The sequence below is a fragment of the Callorhinchus milii genome, unplaced genomic scaffold, assembly GCF_018977255.1.
Source record: "Callorhinchus milii isolate IMCB2004 unplaced genomic scaffold, IMCB_Cmil_1.0 Scaffold2, whole genome shotgun sequence".
NCBI classification, from domain to species: Eukaryota; Metazoa; Chordata; class Chondrichthyes; order Chimaeriformes; family Callorhinchidae; genus Callorhinchus; species Callorhinchus milii.
The window spans coordinates 4,165,063-4,180,139 of record NW_024704743.1 but is presented as its reverse complement, the minus strand read 5'-3'; the positions used below and the strand labels follow the sequence as shown (position 1 = coordinate 4,180,139).

The 15,077-nt window shown below is 48.4% G+C and overlaps 1 protein-coding gene across 1 annotated transcript in view; it reads right to left on the bottom strand.

The window, feature by feature from the left end:
- Positions 1–15,077, bottom strand: part of adarb2 (adenosine deaminase RNA specific B2 (inactive)) — a 171,512-nt gene that overhangs the window by 34,598 nt on the left and 121,837 nt on the right. The window contains exons 5-7 of the mRNA XM_042332580.1: positions 13,009–13,177; positions 2,651–2,802; positions 2,013–2,181 (exon numbers count right to left, since the gene is read on the bottom strand). Of these exons, the coding sequence (XP_042188514.1) occupies positions 2,013–2,181; positions 2,651–2,802; positions 13,009–13,177 (490 nt within the window). The remainder of the gene's footprint in view (positions 1–2,012; positions 2,182–2,650; positions 2,803–13,008; positions 13,178–15,077) is intronic.

Here is a 15,077-nt window from a genome sequence, read left to right as displayed (position 1 = left end):
AAGCTCAAATCGCAGCATTATAATTCTGCCTCGAATTCTAATAGTCGGAATCACGACAACAATAATCCCTGTGTTTGATGTAGTGTTTGATATCACCGCATTGAGACGTCTCAAAGCGCTTCACAGAATGTACATTGTAAAAGCCAGTTGACTGTGTATTTTGGGGGCGAAACTCGGCAGCCAATTGTGCACAGATTTTTAACACGAATGTTAAAAAAACAGACAGTTCCTCCCCCAAAATGCCACTTATCCACACAGACCCAGATATTCCCGAGCTCAGGTCTCTTGTCTGGACTCCTTAAATCAATTTAAGACAATAACCAAAGGAGCCAAGGGAGAGTTTTTTGTTTACGCAGCGAGTTGTTAAGAGGTTTTGCTGTGAAAAAATGGTCAGGGCACCAACCAAAATAGTTTTCAAGATGGAATTAGATAAGATATCTAAAGAGAAGTCACTTGAAAGGGTAGAGTAATACTAACAATAATCCTTGCATTTTACATAGATTTCTTATCACATTGTCAAGATATCTCTAGGCACTTCGCAAGCCCACAATGGGTTCAGATTGTAGAAAAACTAAGGATATAAAACAATGTAAACATGGCGGTTTGAGGAGGAGGAATGATCTATAAATACTATTAATATACTACAAGATACACAGTCAATCCACTTTACTGTATATGTCCTGTGAAGTGCTTTGAGATGTCTCAATGACTTAATAAGGCGCTATATCAAAAGCTACGGATTATTATTATTATTATTATAGTAATCCTTGCATTTGATCTAATGCCTTTCATGTGGGGTGCATAATAATAATAATCCTTGCATTTGATATAGCGCCTTATCACGTCTTCTAGACAACTCGAAACTCTTCACAGGATATGCTGCACTGCAAAGTGAATTGACTGCATACTTTGTGGGCGAAACGCGGCAGCCAATTGCCCGCGGCAGCGTGATCAAGTTATTTATTTATTTAAACATATATTTTTTGAAGGGAATATTACTTCCCCGGAAAAGTGATCCGCAATCGACTGACAACCAGGTCCCCACTTACTGCTGGGCAGACAGAGGCGTGCGGAGTGAGGAAACTTGCCCAACGTTTTGCCCTTCCCGGGAATCGAAGCCAGCTCCTCTCGCTTGGCGAGGCGAGTGCTCTCACCAATGCCCTTACAGGACTCCATTGAAACACTACAATTTAACGGTAATTAAAATTACAGGATGCCTTAAAACACTTCACTGGGTGGGTGGGGGAGTGGGGGGGGGGGGGGGGGGGAGCGGTGTGGGGGCTATTGGCCAATTAGATTTCAACAGGTGCTCAAAGCCACTAAGGCAGAACGCCAGGGCAACTCTGATCCACTGAAAAACACAAATGATGGCTTAAATAGTACGCGATCGTAAAGGCAGACTCGGGCACTTCCTTCCTTCCCCCCCCCTCTCAGAGTCCAGGCTGCGGAAGCTGAGAGTAATTTAACAACAACTTGCATTCCCCCCTCCGCCCCCCCCCGACGCAGGGCAGAGCCCCAGAGCGTTTCATCAAATACCCTGAAACTTTATGCCATTGACATCTCTTCAGTAATGTTAAAGGCTTCACTCAGTAAAAGGGGGGAGGGGGGGGGGGGGTTCTTTGTGATTTGTTGTTGCAAGCGAAATTATAACAGTAATAATAATAATACTACTACTGATAATAATACTTGTGTTTGGTTTAGCGCCTCATCATGGCGTCGAGACGTCTCAAAGCGCTTTGCGGAATAATCGTAAAAGCGGAAACCAAACCCACGGTCTAATTAATGAACGAGTTGCAATGAATAACCAACGGATGAATTAGTGTCGTCACGTGGATAGCGGAGCAGTGATAATAATAATAATAATAATAATAATAATATTCCTTGCATTTGATGTAGCGCCTTATCGCGTCTTCGAGGCGTCTTCGCAGAACATCCCGTCAAGTGAATTGACCGGATATTTCGTGGGCGAAACAGCCTGCTTCGGGGCCCTCTGTCTCACCGGCTGGTTTTACCTGTTAATTTTGTCCGTGCAGGACATGGTGAGCAGTTGGGCCCCCTGTAAAACTCCATCCCATGTCTGGACACCATTGCGGGAGCGGATTGGAATCGTTCCTTCCCCGGATTCGATCTTGGTCCTCAGATGCCCGCGCGGTTTCCTGTTCACTGGCTTGCCGTCGTGCACTGTTCAAGAAGACAAAAAAAAAAACTGCCTGTTCTTTCAATCCACCTTTGCGCGGCGGGCGGTGGGTGTGGGGGGGGGGGGCGGCGGGAAACCCGACATTTTGTCCCGAAGACCATTACAACCGCGACGCGAAAGGCCGGGAAAGGATCTAACGCGCAGAACGAGAAGTTGACGGGTCAACCCACTTAATTCTCGGAGGTCGCTGCTTCACACACGACAACGACAACAACTTGCAATTATATCGCGCCTTTCGGGTGGGGGGGGTGACGTCCTACCGGGCTTGACGGTGGCGGAGTCTGACCTGACCCCCGAGCGCCAGTGGGGGGAGAGGGAGCACCATCAACGAGGAAGGTCTTTAGGCGGGATTTAAAAGTGGGGGAGGGAAAGGGCGGGTGGGGTGGAGGGGTGGGGGGTGCGAGGCGATCCCTATCCCTTTCAAACATCCCAAAAGGAGTCGGCATCACTTACGCTCAGCTCTTGCCTCGCGGTGAGAGTTCAGGCGGGCGTCCCCGCACGGAGGTGTGTTGACGTACAGGTGGAAAACGATGTTCTCTTTCAGCCTGTAGCCCCCGTCCTTGCGACGAGCGAAGACCGATCGCTCCCAGTCTTCCGGCCTTTTACTGCGGAAAGAGCAGCGGATTCAAATCCATTAATTTAATGTAATCCCTATTAGCAAACTTGCCCCCGGCTCTCAGCGAGCGGGATTCCTCTAAATTGTGTCTCTTGCTGCTCGTCTTGCTAATCTTTGCGGAGTTTGAAAATGATATCATTGCGCCCTCAATGTGTGTGTGTGTGTCTCTCTCTCTCTCTCTCTCTCTCTCTCTCGGAGGCGGTTGGAAAAGCATTTATCTGCGGAACAGTGTCTATAAAAAGCAGATGGTTCGTTTTTATCCTGCGGAAGTTTAACCCTCTAAATGAGAGCAATCTTTAATCGATCGGAATAAAGTGTCTCCTCTGGATGGCATTAAAACCGGCACATTAGCCATATGCTAAACTCTTGGGATTTTATGCTGCATCGGATATTGTGGTTTGCCCACGTTTCACTTATCGGGCTATTTTCTTGTATTCTCCTCAATTTATTTAGGTAAAAAGGGATTCGCCAGCAATGCAAAGGCAAATCTCTGGAACTCCCTCCCTCCCTCCCTCCCTCCCATTCCATTATCAAAGGCCCGTCTCAAAACTTATCTCTTTGACCTTTTGGAAGGTCGTCTTTCCTCTCCCCCCCACCCCCCACTCCCCACTTCCCCCCTCCCCCCCCCCCCCAACCAACATCACTCTGCTCCCAAGCCCAGTGCCGAGGTGGCCTTGTCAAGTGATTCGAGATGTCCTCCCGCCGTGAAAGGCGATAAGTAAATGTAAATCGTATTGCATTCAATCAGACGCCCTATTGCTCTCTGTACAGAGAATTGAATAGTTGCTGAACGTAACGCAGGACATTCCAATTTACTGATGATAATTCCAAGTTACTGATGATCTCGTAAAGTCTACCCACTTGAACTTCCTACAGCGGTTTTAGGGTGAAATGACAAGCTGGGCGGGGGGACCTGGGTTACCTTTTCCAGCACTTTGGGGAAAGAGATGAAAATTACTCGGGAGTAACATACATTTATTTCCTACGTCCTCATTCACCGCCCTTTTCTTTTCTGTCTCCTTGCTGCTTGCTGCGCGTGTGGTCTCCTACAAACCCTTCCCCACTTCCACTCTCCGCTCACCAGCTCCCTGTCTATGGGTAGAAAGTTAGCTTCGGGATATGTCACTCGTAAGACGATGACTAACTTTTCCAGCATGTCCCTGTGGTCTCCTTGTTACTGAGTTGGCTCAGAGATGAGATGGTTGGCAATTGAATGCTGGAATCGATCTCGGTAGTCCGGTTCCTGAGCCAAGCGAGTCTGCAGTGCTCCAAGGCACTGCTGATGATTAATCAATCAGCCTGGTTCATCAGCAGGATTCGGAAGGCCATGCAAGTCACTGGGAACAAGTACTCTTCCTTCTCAGCTTCTGTTAACCCTACAAGCCAAAGCCCTAATGGTCCTCGCTGGTTAAGCTATGCAGGTTTAGCTGATTAAACTTCAGCGGTTATCCCACGCACATTCTGGGTTCCTCAGGTCTTGGCTCTCACCAACCTGCCTCTGATAATCCCTGAATTCATGTAAGCGGAGCGCGTCCCTCCAGAAAGAGCGTTCACATTCCGTTCCAGACACGGGGAAGTTTCCACGTGTGAGGCAGGGCATACAACATGTGGAACTCTCAGCTTGGTCTGGATACCCCTTAAGCATCGCAATGAGTTTCCGCACGCATCAGACACCCGGCTGACCAACAGTAAAGATTTAATTAAGGGTACGTGCGGTTTACACAGCACCTTAGGACCTCCTACTGACACGAAAGCAGCTGCACACTTGAGTTCAGAAGGGTTGAGGGGTGATCTTGATTGAGGTTTTTAATATAATAAAGGGATTCGATAAGGTAGCTACAGAGAATGTAATTTGTTGGTGTCGTTGCTGTCGTACACATGGTGCAAGATGTTGCACAAGCACATTGATACTCCATATACATATATAAGCGGCAATTATAGTAATAATAATAATAATAGGAATAATAATCATCCTTGCGTTTGATACCCACCACACAAGGGTCGAAACGTTTCAAAACGCTTTGCAGGATTTACTCAATGCACAACATCCAAACCTTTGCAACCCTCCCGGAGAGCAGCGTTAGCTTTCGCTTCTGTCGAAGTTCCTTTGTGCAAAAAAAAAAATATATAAAAACTTCTCTGACGCTGCGGGAACAGAAATCCGCGGGGAGGAAGGGACTGTTCTAATTTGATCGAAAGGCTTGGAAAAATATCACACCTGTCACTCAGTTGTTATTCTCAATATGATCTTGCCGTTTCTTTTCTGCAAGGATAGCGCTCAATTAAAATAGGAGCCTGGGTAGATTTCCACACTTTCCGCCAATGCTAGGAATTGGAATAGCTCTAGCTTATTTATTTAAGCTTATTTCTTAAATGACACATCCAGCCGAGTGGCAAAATGAATGACTCTGTTGACTATCAAAGAGGTTGAAAATAAGTTGCCCGCCAGACTTTATTGTCATCCCGACACTGTTTCAAAAGTACTGTGGCCCTCTTCTGCATCTCGGTTGGTGACGGTGAGGCAAGACTTTTCTTTTGTAAGGAGTCCTGTAGTGCAGTGCTTAGCGCGTTCGCTTTGCAAGCAAGAGGACCCGGGTTCGATTCCCGGGTGGAGCAAAACCTTTGACAGGTTTCCTCAGTCCACACACCTCTGTTTACTTGGCAGTAAGTAGGAGACCAAGCACAGTAGTTGTCAGTCAATTGGTGGATCACTTTCTGGGGGGTAATAATCCTTCTAAAAAAAAACCCCACAAAAGAACAAAGCAAAAATGTGGTCACTCGATCTCCACGACTGTTTGTGGCACACGGCTGTGCGCAAGTGGCTGCCGCGTTTCGCCCACAAATTGCAGTCAATCCACTTTCCACTCTCTCCTCGGTAGGGGGGGGGCGCGGGTAGGATGGGGTAGAGGGGATGGGGGAGAGGGGCTTGTGGAGGAATGCGTCCTGATTGAGACGTCCTGACGTAAAAGGCGCTCTGTCAAATGCAAGGATTGTTATCACGTTACAAAGAAATCTGGCAGAGACTTAGGTTCCTATGGCCACTCTCTTACCAGACCATGAGATTTGCATTTGTGACCGTCTCTGACGTCCTGTTGATTTGAATAGCAAAATCTGGCCACGGTAAATGTGATTTACTCCGAGCTGAACTCAGCAGTAGGTAAAATCCATGGAACAGAAGGGCAAAGAAACCCTATGCATTCCAAATGACTCAGTCAAAAAATTGTTACTTACGGGCTAACACACTGAGGATCTTTTGAAGTGCGACGCCTTTCACCCTTCCTCTTTCCCTCTGTTTCTGTAGCCGCTGATGGAACCGCATAGAACTCTACAGCGCGGAAACAAGCCATTTAACCCAATAGGGTTCACGCCCGTGTGTATATTCCACATGAGTCTCCACCCGACCGTCTCCCCCTCTCCTGTATCTCCCTTCTCCCTCTGCTCAGCCTGCTTCACGTTCCACCCCCACCCCCTGCCCCAGCCTCACCCGCCCCACCATTGGCGGGCGAGCCTTCAACCACTCTGCCCCCCTTACCCTATGGAACTCCATCCCGCATTCCCTCCGCCTCGCTCCCTTCCCTCGCCTCCTTCAAAACCTGTCTCGTGACCCTCCTCTTTGACCCTTGCCTTTGATCACCCTCCTTCCCCATTCTTGCCCTCTACTCTCCCCGATCCCGCATCCACCCCCCACCCCCCCAACCAGCTCGGGTCCGAAACATTGACTGTCCAGAGCCTTGGGACGTCCTCCCGACGTGAAAGGCGCTATACACATGTCACTTGTTGCTGTTGTTGATGTTGTTGTTCTCTTCCAAGTTGTGCATCAAATTTCCTCTTAAATACGTTGATGACTTCTGCTTCAACCACAGCTCCCGGCTGCGGGTTCCACGTCCTTGAGAGATTTAAGGTTTGCGTTTCTAACAGTGCCTTTGAACCCCACGACCGTTTGTGGGATCGTGTCTGCTACGTTTCACCCACAAAATACACAGTCGCTTTACGGTATATCCGGTGAAAAGCGCTTTGAGACGTCTCAATGGCACAATACGGTGCTATATCAAATACACGGATTATTATTATTACTTTTAAACCTTCCCATCGCCTCCCTACTCCCAGCGTGGAGAGTTAGGCCCATTTTGGGAATTGTAATTAACCCTCTTGCTTAAAACCCAGAATCTACCTGAAGTGAAGCTTGCGTCATCTCCTCGGGGGTGGAATAGCAGAAGACTTCTGTTTGCTTTACAAGATTAACTAATCAATTGTGCCTGTGGAGGCAGGTGAACATGTCAGCTGTTTGGTTATTATTATGTCTCTGTAATTAGAAAATAAATGAGGGTAGATTCACATTTATTTTGTTTTGCTGATGATAATAATAATAATCCTTCCATTTGATATAGTGGCTTATCACGTCTTAGAGACATCTCAAAGCGCTTCACAGGATATACTGTAAAGTGAATTGACTGTATATTTTGTGGGCAAAATGCGGCAGCCAATTGCACACAGCAGAGTCCCCACAAACAGCCGTGGATTGAAGTGACCAATTTATTATTGTTTTCTTTTCTTGAGGGATTATTATCAGGTTTGTGGAACAAGGAAACTTGTCCAACGTTTCGCCCTGCCCGGGAATCGAACCCAGGTCTCTCGCTTGCGAGGCGAGCGCTCTAACCACTGAGCTACAGGACCATACGGACATGATAGTCGTCTTGACTATTCACCTCCACCTACGCTGCAACAGGTTTCTGAAAGTAAACGATTCCTGGCTCAGTTGGTAGCCGTCTTGGCTTTGAACTCACACAGTCTAAGCTGACACTGCAGTGTAGCGCTGGGGGGGAACGCTGCATTGTCAGAGGTACCGTCCTTTGGATGAAATGTTAGACCGAGACCTCATCTGCCTGTTCAGGCGATGTTAAAAGGGTTCCTCCTGTTGTCCTGGATACATATGATCATTCACGTCACGGCTGTTTGTGGAACATTGCTGCGTGCAACTCGCCTACAAATGAACAATCACTGCTCTTCACAGCAGATCCATTGAAATGCTTTTGATGGCATTTCGATGGGCACAGTATCATCATCAACAACAGCAACTATTTGCACTCCTATAGCGCCCTCCACGCAGGGTATATATAGCGTCTCAGAGCGCTTAATATCAATATCAAGCGCAAGGATTAATTAGTATAAAGGGTATTTCAGGTTTTCCCCATTGAAGTGAATGTTAAAGATCCTGATCACCACTATTTGGAAAGTGAAACGAGTTTCTCCTGGTTTCCCGACCAACAATCCTCCAGAATAATGAACCGTTCGCTTCTTGGCTGTGCGTAGGGCTTTTGCTGGGGGGGGGGGGGCGGGGAGGGGGGGGGGGAATTGGCTGCCAGGTTTTTCCCACAAATACACAAAGTCACTCCTTAAGGGGAAGGAGATTATCTTCCTTGGGTGGGTGGGAGGAGGTAAGCGGAGGTCTCCTTGCAGCTGAACTGGCTCCGGGTTGACGTGCCTGGCAATGGAATGTCGGAATCGCGTCAGCCCTCTGTGACGGTCTCTAGTCCATCTCTAGTCCATTGCTGATGACAGCACAGCTCGGTCTGGCTCATCGGCAGGACCTGGAAGGACAGACCAGTCACCGGTGGTGGTGGTGGGTGGGGTGGGGGGGGAGGGGGGGGCAGGGAATTCCTCCCACTCAGCTCCCGCTAACCCCGCAAGCCAAAGCCCCGCGGGGGCAGGCGGTCCTAGCTGGACAAGCAGCGGGAAAGCTGGCCCGGACAGCTGCTACGTCAAACGGGCGAAGAAGGCGTAGGGCGACCGGCAGTGACTGCGGTGCGAAATGTCTTCAGGTTGTTTCTCAAGGTAACATTGCGTATAAACCTGCGCCACTCGAAATAACCAGCAGGGGTAGCCCTCGCCCTGAGTGGGAAAGCGCGGGGCAAAAGCATTATATCCCGTCCCGGGCACCTCAAAACTCTCACCAGCACGTCACATCTCAGAAAGACTTGACCAAACACAAGACAACACAACACACTACGAATGACGCGTGTGTGTGTGCAGCGCTTTGCACGTTCGGGAGGACGTCCCAAGGCGCTGGACGGACAGGGTTTCGGAGTGAAGTGCTTCGAAGGGGGACCTTCTGTTGCGAAAGGCGCTATTCCATATTGTAAGGATTAGTGCCCTTAGGATCAGGGACCTCAAATCTTCTATGGCTATCCCGCTCAGAGGCGAGCTGAACAGACGCAGCGTCTTGTTATGTCGCGTCGGACGCCCCCGTGCGTCTGCTGAGCGCAAGCACGGAACTGCGCCACAGCACGCTGGGAAATTCAGCGGAACACGCTTTGCCGTTTGACTTTGATGGGCACGCTCGTGTTCACGCTGAGAACTAATAAGGTCTGTCAGACACACGCCTGCGCACACGTGCACGCTTATCAGATGTGAGCTTCCAGCCTCTGCCCAGGACACGTACCCATTGGGCCATTTGCAGGGCCAGCGTGGAGCCAATTCAAAACCTGCCGAGGTAAATTGAATCCATCTGCTGCGAGTTGCGGCGTGTTTAGACAAAAGCTTCCGATTCACCACAGGGCGCTTGTTCCTTGGATCCTGCACACTGACCTGTGACACGGACACACACACACGCACACACACAATACCCCTCCGCACACCACACTCACAATACGCGCCCTCACACACACACACACAATCGCCCCCCACCCCACACACACACACACACACACACACACAGACTACCCCTCCACCCCCACCCAACACTCACAATACGCACCCTCACACACACACACACACAACAACCCTCCACACCCCCACATACAATATGCGCCCTCACAATCCTTACATTTAAATAGCACCTTTCATGTCGGAAGGTAAGGGTCTGCACCGGAGCTGGGGGTTAGCAACCCGTTCCAGTCTTTGATTACCCTCTGATAAAAGACGAAAACTTCCCGGTTATCTGTCCTGAAATTGCCCTTTACAACTCTATACCTACGTGCTCTTGTCCCACTGTCCTGATTACTTGATCAACTCCATTTCAAATGGTGCGCACAGCAGGGAAACAGGCCATTCGGCCCAACTAGTCTGCGCCGGCGTTTATATTCTGCACAAGCTTTACCCCACCCACTGCCCCCTTGTTCTCCCTTTCCCATGGACCCCACTATTCCCTTCTCTCTCAAATAAAGTGTCAAGTTCCTCTTGAATACGTTGCTTCAATCACCGTTACCTTCCCGGCTTCTCAAAGCACTTAACAATTACCGACAGCGTTCGGATGCCTTTATCCAGACTGCGCGACGCTTTCGTTTGTCACGCCCGGGAAACAGTAACACGGTTTGTAAATTATTTCTCTGTCCAATATTTGTTTGCGGCGACAAACAACTTTTTCTTGTCTCTCTCCTTCTGTTATGGATCATTGGATTAAGCAGCAATCCGTTTGGAAAGTGCACTCGCTATTGACAAAGCAGTTAAGGACGGAATGTGGTGTTTACAGGCTGTTCGATACGATGATTTTGTACATTAATCTCACTTTACCGCACGCCAGTGCATCTGTCTGGGTTAACGTTTTTCTCTGTTCTCAGCGGCGAGCGGTCGGAGGTGGTGAGTTTCGGGAGTTTTGGGGATTCAACGCCGGTTTTATTCAACGGCAATTGTTTACCCAAAAGATGCCTTTGATCCTGACGGTGAAATAATATGGAGGGTTATCTCTGCCCTCGGACAACGCAGCTGGAAAGGTTGCCTCGGCAACTGGTCTTGGTGCACATTAAACTTCACTCAGTACAATAAACCCCTCCCTCCCTCCCTAATGAGTCCAACATCAGCATAAATAATAATAATAATAATAATAATAATAATTAACCCATAAAAATTCATGACGTGTGGGTAACAATATAGATGCTTCGATTTTTGGGCCATCATTGAGTCATAACAAAATGAATACTAATCCTTGCATTTGATATGGCGCCTTATCACGTCGTTGAGAACGTATCAGAATATACTGTAAAGTGGATCGACTTGTGTGTTTTGTGGGCGAAACGCGGCAGCCAATTGCGCACAGCAGCGTCCCCGCAAACAGTCGTGGGTAGAGTGACCACTCTTGCTTTTTCAGGCTTTAGCAATCTTTCCGGGAGCCCGTCCGAGATGTTAACCACCCACAGCGTAAGCTCAAATCCCGCCCCCGCCCCACCTCCCACCCCCACCACCGTAACATCCACTAACCTAACGCAACATTCATTCGGCCCTGGAGATCGCTCGAGGTGACCTGTACCAATGCTACAGAGCTGGCCTTCGTTCAGTGCCTCTGTGCGAGGGGCTTGACTTAAGATCGGGAGCTCACCACGTAAGGGATCGAGACCCAAGGTGCAGTAGGTAATCCCACATTCCAACCACCCTCTGTGCAAAGAATTCTTCTCTAACCCTCCCTTTTATCTACCCGTCCCCCCACGTAGGGCGCTATATTTATGGAGTCCTGCAGCTCAGTGGTTAGAGCACCCGCCTCGCAAGTGAAATGACCTGAGTTAGATTCCTGGGGAGGGTGAAACGTTAGGGCAAGTTTCCTTACTCCACACGCCTGTTTCCCGAGCAGTAAGTAGGAACCCGGTTGTTAGTCAATTGGCGGGATCGCTTTTCCGGGGGTAATAATCCCTTCAAAAAATAATAATTTGGTCAATCAATCCACCGCTGTTTGTGGGGACGCTGCTGTGCGCAATCGTCTGCCGCGTTTCGCCCACAAAATATACAGTCAATTCACGTTACAGTATATTCCGTGAAGCGCTTTGAGGCGTCTCGATGATGCGATGAGGCGCTATATCAAATGCAAGGATTATTATTGTATAAACAGAAGTGGTCCTTGTTATAATTGTGATTATCTTTAATTTATGCCCTCTCACTGCCAACTCTGTGCTGATCTGTGGAAATAGTCTAAACCGTTTCAAGGAAGGAACCAGATAACGTGTTTTTGGAAGTCAAAAGGATTCAGAGTTCTTAGATGATAGTATGGCTGTTTTGAGGAAATCTTTTAAATTGGATGGGCAATAATAATGATAATCCTTGCATTTGATGCAGCGCCATTCACATCAGAAGGATGTCTCAACAAGTTTCACTGGATGTATTGTAAAGGGTACCGACAGTGTATTTCGTAGGTGAATGTGGTAGCCAAATTGTGCGTATCAGTGTCACAGAAACATCCATGAAGTGAATGACCAAGTTTATCTGAGGTAGACTAGATTGATCACATCAAAATTTGGCTTCAATATTAAGGATGCATTCAAAAATTTGCCCAAATTCTCGACTCTCCAAAACGCCACATACGTGGATTAAATCTAGAGCCGGGTGGAATTTCTCCCCCCAAAATATCAGTGACATTTGGAGGGATACTATGAAGAACGCTCTATAGCCACGATCTTTGAAGACATCTGCTCATTTTTGGTCTGCTGCCTAAGGTTAAACAAATAATAATCCTTGCGTTTGACCTTATGATGTCTTCGAGATGTCTCAAAGCAATTTACAGCGTACTTCTGTGTATTTGTAGACAAACACAAAAGCCAATCTGCGCAGAGCGATGTCCATGAAGTGAAAGGTCATTTTAGAGGTGGTGGGTGGGGGGAACGTTGGCCAGAATACTGCGAGAAACATGCTTCTCTTTTTTTTGAACAGTGCCAAGGAATCCTTAGCCTTTACTTGAACAGACAGACGAGACCTTGGAGCTACAGGTGGAGTCCTGTAGCTCAGTGGTTAGACCACTCGCTTTGCAAGTGAGAGACCTGAGTTCAATTCCCGGCAGAGGGCGAAACCTTGGGCAAGTTTCCTTACTCCACACAGAGCCTAATAATAATCCCTCCAAAACCAAAAACAATAATAAATTGGTCATTTTCAATCCACGACTGTTTGTGGGACACTGCTGTGCGCAATTGGCTGCCGCGTTCGCCCACAAATATACAGTCAATTCACTTTACAGTATATTCTGTGAAGCGCTTTGAGACGTCGAGAAGACGTGAAAAGCTCTATATCAAATGCAAGGATTATTATTATTATTATAACATCTCATCTGAAGGGTAGGACCTTCACAAAGGCAACGAACAACCCCAGCACTGCACTGGAGCTTGGAAACCACATCCTCCGACTCGCAGGCGAACGAGCCAGGCTGATCTCCTGATGAGGCTATCGGGCAGAGACAAGACAACGTTCCTGAGCGAGGACGACTTATGGGTACCCGGCTTACCTTAGATGGAGCTCCAGCTGAGAGTAGAGGAACCGCAGGAAAGATCTCCGCGTCACCACTTCCGCGTGGCAATCGTTGAGCGTCAGCCCCTGGTCACTAATGTGCTCTCCGCTCAAACACTTTGTCCCCGTCGATAGCGCCACCACCTGGGCTTCCTTTACGTTTGGACCTGAGAGAAGAAACGGGAGAAAAGAGATTTTAATGTTAACAAATAAACGATCCTGGCATTTGATTTAGCGCCTTATCAAGTCGTCGCGACGTCTCAGAAGGCTTCGCAGCGCATTCTGTGATGCGAATTGACTCTGTATATTGTGGGTGAAGCGCGGCAGCCGATTGCACACCGCAGTGACCAACAAACAGCCGTGGATTGAGTGACCAAATTATTATTATTATTATTATTATTATTTTAAGGGATTATTACCCCCAGAACGTGATCTGCCCGGTCCGGGAATGGAACCCGGGTCCTCTCGCTTGCGAGGCGAGTGCACCGAACCAATACTCGACAGGACTCCGCTGCATTTTATGAAATAATAATAATAATAATAATAATAATAATCCTTGCATTTGATATAGCGCTTTTCACGTCGGGAGGACGTCCCAAAGCGCTTCACAGAACACACTGTAAAGTGAGTGGGCGAACGCGGCAGCCAATTGCGCACAGCAATGTCCCACAAACAGTCGTAGATTGAAAATGACCAATTTATTATTGTTTTGGTTTGGGAGGGATTATTATTAGACGTGTGGAGTAAGGAAACTTGCCCAAGGTTTCGCCCTCTGCCTGGAATTGAACTCAGGTCTCTCACTTGCAAAGCGAGTGCTCTAACCACTGAGCTACAGGACTCCAAAATGACATTTAAAAAGGAAGTGGAGACACTGAACCCGAGTCCTCTCGCTTGCGAGGTGAACGCACTAACACTACAGGACTCCACAAGTAATGCAAGTTATTGTTGTTGTATACCAGCTTCTGCCTTCTCCTCCAGGACTATTCTCCCGCCCGCATAATAACAGCTATCATATCATCATTTATCGTAATCAGAGAGCGCTGTTTCTAATCTGAGCCGAGTGAGTCGGTGAGAGCATCCACACAGGACGAACTCGCTTCCCCGAAGGGTGAGTGAGTTTTTCCACGGAGTATTTGAGCCATCAGGTTTTTTTACGGTTTTATATATTTTTTTGCAAAAGCCATTTATTTCAATCAACAAGTCCATGCAAGTGTTTATACCCCACACCAAATTCTCCACCCCTCCCATTGCCCTTTCCTATACAACAACGACGACGCACATTTATACAGCGCCCTTCGCCTTGGGTAGTGCCTCGAAACACCGGAGCCTATACCTCTTCTATTCCCTTCTCCCTCCCTACTCACCCGTACTAAACTCCGTACCCCCATCACGCCAGTTCTAACCAGGCCCTGCTGACTCCCCATCACCGAACGGGTCCATTTCAAGAGCCTCACACTCGTTTTCAAACCCGTTTGTGCCCTGGAACCTCCTTCCCTCTCCCACCTGCTTACCCCCCCCCCCCCCACCCCCCACACAAACCCACAACCCACTGCCTCCGCTCGCCTGGCTGTGGCCTTCTGCGTGTCCCCCGTGACTTCTGTTCCACCACAGGCGGCTGCCATTTCAGCCGCTAAGCCCCGAAACTCTGGAACGCTCTTCCTCGATCCCTCCGCCTCGCCCCTTCCTTCCCCATTTTCAGGTCGCGTTTGAAGACCTTCCTATTTGACCGTGCCTACGGTCACCTTCCCCTCTTCCTCCCCCCGGGTTGGAGTCGTGTGAAGCGCTCTGGGACGCTACCCTGTGTGAGAGGCGCTGTATAAAGGCAAGTTGTTGTTGTTGTGTCAAGCTTCGTCCTAAATACTCTGATGCTTTTTGTTTTGCTTCGACCACAGCTTCCCACAGCGAGCTCCACATTCTCACCACCCTCTGCATAATGTACCTCCTAAAACCGCTCTTATCCTCAGAAACATTAGCGGATCTCCCATTTACTAATATTCCTGCCCCCCCACCCCCCACCCTCCCGCCTCGTTTTAAATTCGTCAACAAATAATAAAAATAATAATAATA